Genomic DNA, 11,811 nt, shown 5'->3' on the forward strand with positions numbered 1-11,811 from the left:
CCACTACACCACCGTGCCGCCCCGTTATTAGATTGTGAAATATAAAATTTTTTGAAACACCCTGTATAATCGCATTGTCTTCGGCTCTGATCCAGAGCGTGTCATTGTGTTACACCTCGATAAAGCCCAACCCCTCACAACTCCAGAGCAAAACTAAAGAAATCACATCTCGCATAATCAGATACCTTTAGAGAGAGAATGGGAGATTTATTTTTGGCCAAAAATGTAAACATTTCTTTATAAAAGGACATGAAATTGTTACAATGGAACAACGATGATGTAATCAACGATGATGACATGAAGCGTTCAGGAACATGACGACGTAACTGGACCTCTATACTGCCGTCATTACTAAACTTTAATGACAAATAATAAATTAAGTACTGAAAACACGTCCTGTGTTTTTTTTTATGAGTTCATGGCGACGACTTTGATGCCGTGAGCGTTGATGTAGCGCAGTAAGACTCTCGCTCGTCTCTCGATAACGTCGATGAGCTTCTCGATGCCTCGGCGTCCTCCCTGATTCTCCCAGAACTGTTCATCCACAAACAGGGACTGCAGGAGGTTCTGCCTGAGACGCTGAGAGCGCAACACACTCACTGTTACATCAGGGAGTCTGAGAGACACACACACACACACACACAGTCTAATTTTTATTCTGCAATAATTTAAAGAGGAGAAATGGAGAAGTGTAAAGTGGGCGGGGCTAATGTAAAGTTAGCATAAACTCCTCTCTTGCCAATCAGAGAACCGTCACTGATCCCACCCGCTCCTGAACAGTCTCAGTGAAGGAGTGCACGCTAACCTAATGAGCTCAAGTTCCTGTGATATCTGTGTGTCGAGTTACATCAGAAGCAGAGTCTCAGACAGCTGTCAATCAAGAATGCTTATTAGAATACCATCAGTCCTCTCAATAACTGCCGGCAACCGGCGATTTTACCGCCTACAAACGCTCCATTCCCGGCTACTCACAGTGGCTTTTCAAAGAATTGAAATTCATAAGTTTTTACTTCATAATTTATACTTCATAAAAATAACATTTTGCATTCAGGATCACTCAGAATTCACCATTTAACATCGACATTTTCAAAATTTTCCGGGGGAGGACCCCCCTCTTTTTTATACATCGCAGCAGCTAACGCAGCCTCCGCTCAGCTTACGCTTAACATGGATCCCAGACGGACGCTATTGAGCGGAATTCCGCTATTTTTCTAGCCAAAGTGTTGTTTTTTTAAAATCTCTTGTATATCCGTTAAAAATATGTTGAAGTAAAATGACCAGCAGAATACGTTCTGATTTGGTTTGCTTGTTTAGCGATGTTTTCGTCGGCTTCGTTTGTTCTCGTTGACATTCAGAAACACTCGGAAGTTAAATTGATGTAAATACCGCAAGACTGTACGCGATAGAACGAGAAAACAATATGGCTGCGCCCATTTGCTAGAAAACATGTTTTAACTCTGTTCATGCTTTTGTTTCTAATGCGTTGAACTTAATTCAATATGTCGTGGAAAGCGTAGTTGCGCTTAGCCAGAGAGGAAGTTGAATCCAAGAAGAGATTAATGAATGTGGTGAATACAGAACTTGAAACAAAAGCTCATGCGAACAGAGTAGCCAAGAAACGATCCAAAAGAGCACTGCAGGAACATCAGAAAAAGCAGAAGGAAAGATCAGAGAAACACAAGCAGAGAAAACTGGAGGAAAGATCACAGAATGCACCCCAGAAAAGAGCATTAAACTCCTCTGCAGTGAAACCTTTCAAAAAGAGAAAGGTTTAAATCAAATATCTCCAATATTTGCTGTACATATGTCTATATCTAATATTACTGAATCACTGATTTCTGCTCATATTCATGATTTTTGAAAAATGAATGTGGCTTATATTAGACTAGTACTGACATTAACTCGAAACAAAAAAATAAACAAATGAGATGAACTATGGATGTTATTGTTATATTATAACAAAATCAGTGGAATATTTAGGCAAGTATATTCTTCAAAGCTACATTTTCGTCTAATTTTTATAATTTTTTTTTTTGCCACTTATGTCATAGATTACAAAATATGGCATCAAATAGATACACGTTATTGTTAAATTCTGTTGCTTTTCTATGTTAAATCTATGTAAAAAATGTGTTCTATAGCATCTTTAAATGTTAAACTCTCAACAGCTTTAGGGGGCGTCGCCCCCTGTACCCCCAGCAGGGGCGCTGCCCCTGCACCCTGCAAAGGGCTTGCAGCCCCCTTGACCCATGCTGATAGTTTCTTACATTCCTCTATTTTTTTCAATGACTGCTGGGATCCCTGGCTTAACCTCTGCCTACTACTCTTTCTTACTCGCCCCTTTCTCAGAAATATATTGAGAGGGCTGGAATACAAGGCCACACCCATTGGGAATCCCATGCTGAATGTGATCAGCCCCCTTTTCAGTGTTTTATCACATTTACATCCCCTCGACACTTAGCTGAATGTTTAACACACTTGTGTTTGATACCAAACAAACATTTTACACTCTGCTCAGGTCGAACAACTCACTCTTTGATTCCCTCGAGCAGTTTAAAGTCGAGGTTTTCTTCGCCCCGGTCGAAGAAGGCAGCGTTGTTGACATAGACGAGCCGTCTCGGGTCACTCTTGCGATGGACAATGTGTGAAAGCTCGAGGTTGTCCACATTACTGCACTCTCTGTGATAGCCAAGCTGGACACAGCTGTCTTGTGGGCGTGGCCTGAAACCACAGCAGTTCCTGTCGAGGCGCTGGTGATTCTGAAACCATGGAAGCACCTGGTTACGTACTTTTGGGGAAATCTAAAGCACTAAAACATCAAATGGAGTTAAACCCTGAAGGAACCCTTGGAGAATTTTTTATTTTTTTACTGAGAGTGTGTATTAACTGCATAAGTGTGTGGAACAAACCAAATTATTGCTCATTATAGGGTTCTTTAAAGAGACATTTAATAATTACATGTTCTTAGCCCTCTAAAAGCATTCTACTTGGAACCCTGTATGATATGGAAACACTGTTGTAGGGTTCTACATAAATCCTTTAAGGGTTCCCAGCAGAGGAACAACTAAAGAACTGAACCATTGTGGTACTTGGTACACTCACAGAAAAAAGATGTCTACAAAGGTTCTTCACTCAAGAATTAAGGGTTCTGACTTCCAACGCTTGGATCCCCTTCCACAGTGAATGCTCTGTGTTTGGGTTCCACATAAATCCTTGAAGGGTTCTCCCAGAGGAACAACTGAGATGCTAGTCTAGGAATTGGTACACTCTTAGAAAAAGTTTCCAATAAGGGTTCTTTGGATAATTAAGAAGTGTTCTTAGCTTGGAATTCTTTCTGAGATAGAAACACTTTGGTCCAGGGTTCTACGAGGGTTCCACAGTGCGAGAAACAAAGAAACCTTAAGGTTCCCAAATTGTTTTTTTTTTTAAAACACTGTACTCATTGTAACAGGCGGCTAACATTTTTTTAAAACTTCATTTTAATTATTAATACTTTGATAAATGTTGAATTGTTCTGTAATTGTTGAAAGATATTGGATCATACACAGACTTGGTGTTAACGTATTCAAAAAGAAAAAAAACTAAGAATAATAAGTAATAAACATTATACGTGTGGAGTAATGCAATATTTTGTGATGTTTTAAGACAGCTGGACGATACAAAATATATTTAAAAATGTCCAATCAGCTCTGCAAGTGACTCCACCCCCTCATGTAGAAGCTCCGCCCTCCAAAATGTGACCCAGACATTAATGCACACACCTGCAGCAGGAAGTCAAACAGCGTCACTTTGCTCCACTCGTGATGATGGAGGCTGCTGCAGCGCCACTCAGGTTTCGGGACGCCGTGCTGCCAGCACCTGTACTGTAACGACGTCTGATACGAGCGCCATCTCAGAGAACCTGAGCTCGACCCGGGTACCGGAACAACAGACGGGTCATACAGGGTCACCGGACACAGCTGACCACCTGAAACAACACGGGGTCGTGATCATACTCTACACCATTCAACAGTACGTATTCTAGAACAGTGCTGAATTCTGTTGGTTACAGATTTATGTTAATGCCCTCATTCTAATATCGTTTCTATAGCAACAACTACAGCGTGTCCCAAACAAATTTACTCACATTGACTCCTCATAACAAAGAGTGAGTACATTTTTTTTGGGACACGCTGTATATAAAAAAACAAACACACACAAAAAAACGAGAGGTGTGTGTGTGTGTGGGATGACTGTTTATAGCTGCTATAATGAACATTACATGCAACTAGAAAAAAGATTGAAAACTACAAGGCAGTGTTCTTTAATGAATAAGAATATTATAGTTGTGGTGTAAGAGGAATAAAACACTCAGGGACGTGCTGTTTGAGGAAAATAATCAACTTTGTGTTTCCATTAATCTGTGTAATGCGCAATTTGAAACAGCAAACTAAAAGCTAGTAATGGAAACACATGCATTTTGAAGCCCCCCACAACCAATATGTAAATATTGCAAAACAAGGTGTTTTTTTTTTTGCTCATGAGGTGGATTTTTTTTTAAAGACAATTCGATAAAACGATATTTTGTAAAGTTGAAACATGTTTTTCACATCTCAGTCGCATGCAGGGGTTGCACGGTGGTGTAGTGGTTATCGCTGTCGCCTCACAGCAAGGCCTTTCAGGCCTTTCTGTGCGGAGTTTGCATGTTCTCCCCATGTCCGCGTGGGTTTCCTCCGGGTGCTCCGGTTTCCCCCACAGTCCAAAGACATGCAGGTTAGGTTAACTGGTGACTCTAAATTGAGCGTAGGTGTGAATGTGAGTGTGAATGGTTGTCTGTGTCTATGTGTCAGCCCTGTGATGACCTGGCGACTTGTCCAGGGTGAACCCCGCCTTTCACCCGTAGTCAGCTGGGATAGGCTCCAGCTTGCCTGCGACCCTGTAGAAGGATAAAGCGGCTAAAGATAATGAGATGAGATGAGTCGCATGCAGGATATAAAGAGCAAATGGAAACACAGTCTTTCTGAAAAACAAACAAAAGAGCGCTGTGTAAGAGCCATCACAATAATAATACGTTTTATTTATAAGCGCCTTTCAAGGTACCCAAGGACGCTGAACAGTAAAAAACAAACAATAAAAAGCAAAACAATAGAATAACAATAAGAAAATAATAAGAAATCAATAATAATAACATTATTAAAAATCAAAGAGAAAAGGCCAAGCTAAAGAGATGTGTTTTTAGCTGTTTTGTTGAAAGTGGACAGTGTTGAGCATTGGTGCAGCGCTAGTGGCAGGGCGTTCCACAGCTTAGGGCCGTTTACACTGAAAGCCCCGTCACCCATAGAGCAGAGCCGAGAGTAAGGGACTGCTAACAGGTGGACATCTGTGGAGCGAAGATTTAGAGGTAATTGATATGGAGTTAGGAGATTTAATAAATAGGGAGAAGAGGAGAAACCCAGCTTTAAATCAGTGAACATAAACACAACTTTCACAACTGTGTTTTGTCAAAATATTTAAAATACAGCATCACTTTTTTGTGCAGAAATACAACGAAAACCTGGCTGCTGCCTGCACAAAACCCCGGCACCACCATGTCAGGGTATATTCTCCTACAGCAGCACGACACGGAGTGTTTTATTATTATTTTTTTTAAATGTAGACTAAACACACGTTATAATCATACAGGAGCAGGTGCTAAAAAAGAAAACGGTCCTGAACTTACAGCTCCAGCTGTGAAACTAATGAAGCTAACAAACAGTGGATTCTTATTTCCTCCAGTTTCACATCATGCAAACTGCAAGCACAAGACCTCAAAGCACATCTTTAACATCTGAGACACTAAAAAACTCCATAAACCTGATCGACGTCACTGTGATCTGAGATCAATAATACAAAGGCATTTTATCATCATCACCTCTAATGTCAGTATCTGTGCTGGAACATGATAAAACGTGACACCGGTTCCTAACATGCAAATTATCAGATGATTAGTGTACAAGTGAGGACACGAACTGTGACGTACTTGGAGTGTGGAACCTCCTGCTGATGGTCACTAAACTCCGATTGAGGCCTAAAACTCGGTCCAGGTGGAAAGCGAACACTTCACTCATGTCCTCAGGTCTCTTAATGACCCCACATCGTCCATCACAGTCTCCCGCATGGTCCAAGCTCTGATTAAATCTGCTCACACTCTTAAACAGGACCGCAGGAGGAGCGTTCTCCGGTTTGAAAACTTCCACATGGCTGATTTTACACTTGGAGAGGAAGTGCATGGTTTCTATATCAGCTCGGCTGAACCACGGTGGAGATTTTTGGCTGTAGATACGGATGGAGCTGACATCATCATTATCAGCAGCAGCTAGCTGTCCTGGTTTATAAAACGAACGGAGAACCCGCGTCCACGAGTCTCTAGCTTCAGCACGCTTCAGCATTTCCTCACCATAATGGTGGGTTGCATCTTGGCTTTGGTTCTCCATGTTCCTCACCTTCTTCCTGCGTGATTTAGGGCGCAGTGTTGCTCTCAGGATGGCAGGTTTGTGTCTTATGGACTTGAGGGTGATATAGATGACGTTGGAGAGCGTTGGAGAAGGAGATCCTGGAATGCTTTCCAAAATCCATCTTCTGCCCTGGGTCAGGTTTTGGTCATGATTTCCATGGCTGATCCACAACTCCAAGCAGAAGAGGTAGAGCAAACAGGCGAAGGCAAGGAGTAAAGCTCTCCTGGACCTGGAGAATCTCCAGCAGGATCTTAAGACCCTCCACAAGGACAGGCAGGTCAGATGGGTGAGTGTGTGCGCGCTCCGACCAGGACGGAGGAGATGTTTCTCCATCAGGATGGGAAGGTTATCTCTGCATGGTGCTCTGAAGCCTGGAACAGCACAGCTCGAGTCCACAGCTGCTTGACAAATAAACTCCTGTATTTCCTGAATGTTGTTTATCATTAAAAATACCGACTAATAAAAAATATATATATAAATAAATAAAAAAAGAAAAATGAATAAAAGACGCGCGTGCAGTCGGTCAGTAAATCATTCCAGCTGCGGGTTTCTGGGAGATGAGACACAAAACCACAACGCATCCTCACTCTCACTCTCTCACTTCACCTCCATCTGCAGGAAACTCTCTTTCTCTCTCTCTCCAATTAGTCGCAATTATGTTTCACTTTCAGATAATAAACCTCCAGCAGCTTCTCACACTCATCAAAATCCTCAACACTGATCTGACATGAAGTCCAATAAAACACCACCCAAACTCCAGGAGTGACCCCACCCCGCGTCTGAGGCTCACAGGGAAGAAATGACGCCGAAATCCTCCACAGTCCCCAAACTCTCCGACATTAAAGCGCCCCCTGCTGGTGACAGGCGGCCCTAACAGAAACAAACAGGACAATTACAAGACTCAGATTTGGAAAACGTTTACTTAATGCTACACTGTCTCATCTCATCTCATTATCTGTAGCCGCTTTATCCTTCTACAGGGTCGCAGGCGAGCTGGATCCTATCCCAGCTGACTACGGGCGAAAGGCGGGGTTCACCCTGGACAAGTCGCCAGGTCATCACAGGGCTGACACATAGACACAGACAACCATTCACACTCACATTCACACCTACGCTCAATTTAGAGTCACCAGTTAACCTAACCTGCATGTCTTTGGACTGTGGGGGAAACCGGAGCACCCGGAGGAAACCCACGCGGACACGGGGAGAACATGCAAACTCCACACAGAAAGGCCCTCGCCGGCCACGGGGCTCGAACCCAGGACCTTCTTGCTGTGAGGCGACAGCGCTAACCACTACACCACCGTGCCGCCCTATGCTACACTGTTTCTCTTTAAAAAAAAAAAAAAAAAAAACCCTCCAATGAAGGTACAACTTGTGTTGTGAAAGAAAATATCAAACACTTGCTTCTAGATTGTATCAAATATCCAAACTTTCATGATAAAATTATTCAAAAAATGAGAAATAAACAACTAGAAATTCTCATCTCATCTCATTATCTGTAGCCGCTTTATCCTGTTCTACAGGGTCGCAGGCGAGCTGGAGCCTATCCCAGCTGACTACGGGCGAAAGGCGGGGTTCACCCTGGACAAGTCGCCAGGTCATCACAGGGCGACACATAGACACAGACAACCATTCACACTCACATTCACACCTACGCTCAATTTAGAGTCACCAGTTAACCTAACCTGCATGTCTTTGGACTGTGGGGGAAACCGGAGCACCCGGAGGAAACCCACGCGGACACGGGGAGAACATGCAAACTCCGCACAGAAAGGCCCTCGCCGGCCACGGGGCTCGAACCCGGACCTTCTTGCTGTGAGGCGACAGCGCTAACCACTACACCACCGTGCTGCCCCCAACTAGAAATTAATATTAAAAATTTACTGCTACATAAAGAATTTTATGATGACATTTATAGGTTTATTATTGGAAAAGAAATAAATTTAATTTTGGAAAAAAAGAAACTCGTATTTAATGCATGTGCTTGGTCACAATATGAGAACTACTGTAGCAGTTCCAATCCTTATAGGACGCCGAATCACTTCGAATGGGAGCGGCCCTGAAAGCAGCTCAACAGCAGGCGGCCCCTGGATAAAATGCTTGGGGAAGATGTTTAAGAAGCTCTCATCCTAAATGGTGCTATAATCATGTAAAAGAAACATCTGTGACCTTCTGCGTGCTCCAGTCAGGACAGGAAGTGAAACTGGGACACAGTGTGAAGAGAACAAAAATGAAGAAAATGATTTAATTCAAATAAATGACTCCATACAATCATTCATCAGCGTTAGAGACTTATGTGAGACTTTATCATCATAAACAGTCATCATCCATCAGAAAGACAGTGAGGACAGAACACAATTAGAAGCACACAGGACCCCAGAGCAAACAGCAGGCCGGGCCCCAGGCCCGAAACATGAAACGAATCGAAATGAAATTAAACTCATTACAAAGCAGAAAACATCAGAACAAGAACCCAGAAGAACCTGAGAGCTTCAGTGGAACAGAAATGGAAATAAATACAGCATCCAGACAGAAATAAACATCACATCACACAGTCAGGAGCAACATTATTATTATTATTATTCATTCATTCATTCATTCATTATCTCTAGCCGCTTTATCCTTCTACAGGGTCGCAGGCAAGCTGGAGCCTATCCCAGCTGACTACGGGCGAAAGGCGGGGTACACCCTGGACAAGTCGCCAGGTCATCACAGGGCTGACACATAGACACAGACAACCATTCACACTCACATTCACACCTACGCTCAATTTAGAGTCACCAGTTAACCTAACCTGCATGTCTTTGGACTGTGGGGGAAACCGGAGCACCCGGAGGAAACCCACGCGGACACGGGAAGAACATGCAAACTCCGCACAGAAAGGCCCTCGCCGGCCCCGGGGCTCGAACCCAGGACCTTCTTGCTGTGAGGCGACAGCGCTAACCACTACACCACCGTGCCGCCCATTATTATTATTATTATTATTATTATTATTATTGACAAAACAAAATGCTAATGCATCTTTTTAATTTTATTCCCATATGAACATGAATATACTGGAAATTTGATATCAATGTTTAGCTGTTAAGCTGTTTACATTTTAAAATAAACTTTATTCACAGCAGTTTTCATAGAAGTCGTAAAAAATAAATTCACATACAGAAGTGAAAATCACAATATTAAACAGTATAAAAATATGAACAAATCTTCTTCTTCTTCTGGCTGCTCCTGATTAGGGGTCGCCACAGCAGATCTTTCGTCTCCATTGCTCCCTGTCTTCCGCATCCTTCTCTACCACACCCACCACTTTCATGTCCTCTCTCACCACATCCATGTATCTCCTCTTTGGCCTTCCTCGTTTTCGTTTGCCTGGCAGCTCCATCCTCAACATTCTCCTTCCCACATGCTCTGCATCTCTTCTCAGGATGTGCCCATACCATCTCAGTCTCATCTCTCTTAGCTTCATTCCCAAGCTCTCCACATGTGCTGTCCCTCTGATGTGCTCGTTCCTTATCCTGTCCAACCTCCCATCGCAAACCTTAACATCCTCAACTCTGCCACCTCCAACTTTGCCTCCTGTCTCTTCGTTAAGGGTACGGTCTCCAATCCATACATCACAGCTGCTCTCACTACTGTCTTATACATCTTACCTTTCACTTTTGCTGGGACTTTCCTATCACAAATGACTCCCAAAATCCTTCTCCACCTGCTCCACCCTGCCTGCACTCTCTCTCACCTCACTATCGCAGCCCACATTTTCCTGCAGAAAAATGGAATTTTTTTTAATCCAGCCACTGGGGTTGCATAAGCATACTCTTGGTGCCGGTCCCAAGCCCGGATAAATTGGAGAGGGTTGTGTCAGGAAGGGCATCCGGCGTAAAACTGGGCCAAATCTAACATGCGGAATTAAAAAATATGAACAAATATATAAATAAAAAAATAATTTTAACTGAAAACAAAGAAAAGAAAACAGTGGCTGAGAATGTATTTTTAATTAAGTAGTAAATTTCAAAGGTTTCTTGTTACTCTAAAATGTTTATTACTATTATTATTTTGTAGTTGTGTAATCTTCCCTCCCACTACTAAGGCAAGACAGATGAACTTCATCAAGCTGATGGTTTTACATTTTTGTCCATCTCTCATCAATCCAATGTTGTGCATTTTTTTAAAAATAAAGATTGCAACTTGCACTGCATAATTGGGAATTTGTGAAACCCGATTTTGCAAACATGTCTGTGAAGATTCTCAGTCATCCAGGTCATAGTAAACTGTGGGTGGTAAAAGAGAGCAACTGGACTTGCTTGAAGATTCTTGAAGACGTTTCACCTCTCATCCGAAAGTTCTGTCTGACTAATAGGGAGTATCAGGTATTTATCCTCTCATGGATGAAAAGCAATCGTAAGGTGTGGTTGGGTCATCCTGTTGGTGTGGGTCACTGAAGGCTGGGTGCGAACGGCCTGGAGAGTCGTTGGGGTGATCAGTGGGTTGTTGGTTCTCTCTGTCCTCCTGTGAGTCGCTGAAGACAGCTGGGTTTTGGTGTGCATTCAGTGGTGTGGGAAGTGTGCCAAGGACTGCATTGTGGGTGGCTGCTGCACACAAATCTGCGAAAATGAACAAATAAAACTGATTTTGCAAACTAATCTTGGGATTTTGGGTGAATCTTCATATAATTGGTATCAAAATACATGAATAGTGCTTGGACCACACAGGTCACAAGTTGTAGATATTATTAATAATTATAATACTGTGGAAGTGAATATACTGTAGATTAACTCTTAATTAATCTTCACCACTCATCAGTGTGAGAAAGAGAAACAAGAATAAAAGAGCTGTTAAACTCCTCACAGCCCCATCAGGGCTCATGCTGCTCAAATCCTCACACCGGAAACCGGAAGTGACAGTCTTATCACGCGGCCTTCAAGACACTGGAAGCGCACTGAGGAGCGCACGTGCCATTAATTAATCACCAATCAGTTCTTTTTTTCTTCATTTCTAACCAATCAGCTCCATCCTCTCAGAGCAGGTTTAGAGGGACCACGCCCACTTCTAGAACAAGGCGACGGTTACTGCAGTTCATCAATGTACCACCAGGGGGAGCTGCCTTCCTTTCTTCCTTTATTTTTTTCAGTTATTTATTGATTGATTGATTTTATTAATTTAGATAAAGCTATTTTTAAATACATTTATTTAGAAAAAAATTCTGGAAAAAACAAGAAAGAAATTAGAGGAAATTATTACAAAGAAAGAAAGAAAGAAAGTGAAAATGGTGTTTCAAAACAGCAACAAATAAAAAAAAAACCCCTCACAAAATCAAAAAAGATGAATTTCCATTTTT

General features: G+C 42.4%; 1 protein-coding gene across 2 annotated transcripts; it reads right to left on the reverse strand.

The window, feature by feature from the left end:
- Positions 1-205: 205 nt before the first annotated feature.
- Positions 206-7,235, reverse strand: gask1b (golgi associated kinase 1B). 2 transcript variants are annotated; one of them, XM_060926777.1, is made up of 4 exons: positions 5,999-7,235; positions 3,762-3,967; positions 2,533-2,759; positions 206-579 (listed from the first exon to the last, which is right to left on the reverse strand). In XM_060926777.1, the coding sequence occupies exons 1-4, from the start codon at positions 6,915-6,917 to the stop codon at positions 417-419; spliced, it is 1,515 nt and encodes a 504-aa protein (XP_060782760.1). In that variant the 5' UTR covers positions 6,918-7,235; the 3' UTR covers positions 206-416. The 2 variants fall into 2 exon arrangements, with proteins under 2 accessions (XP_060782760.1, XP_060782759.1); XM_060926776.1 differs by having other exon boundaries at positions 206-616.
- Positions 7,236-11,811: the final 4,576 nt, after the last annotated feature.

The sequence above is a fragment of the Neoarius graeffei genome, chromosome 8 (assembly GCF_027579695.1).
Source record: "Neoarius graeffei isolate fNeoGra1 chromosome 8, fNeoGra1.pri, whole genome shotgun sequence".
In the NCBI taxonomy this organism is placed as follows: Eukaryota; Metazoa; Chordata; class Actinopteri; order Siluriformes; family Ariidae; genus Neoarius; species Neoarius graeffei.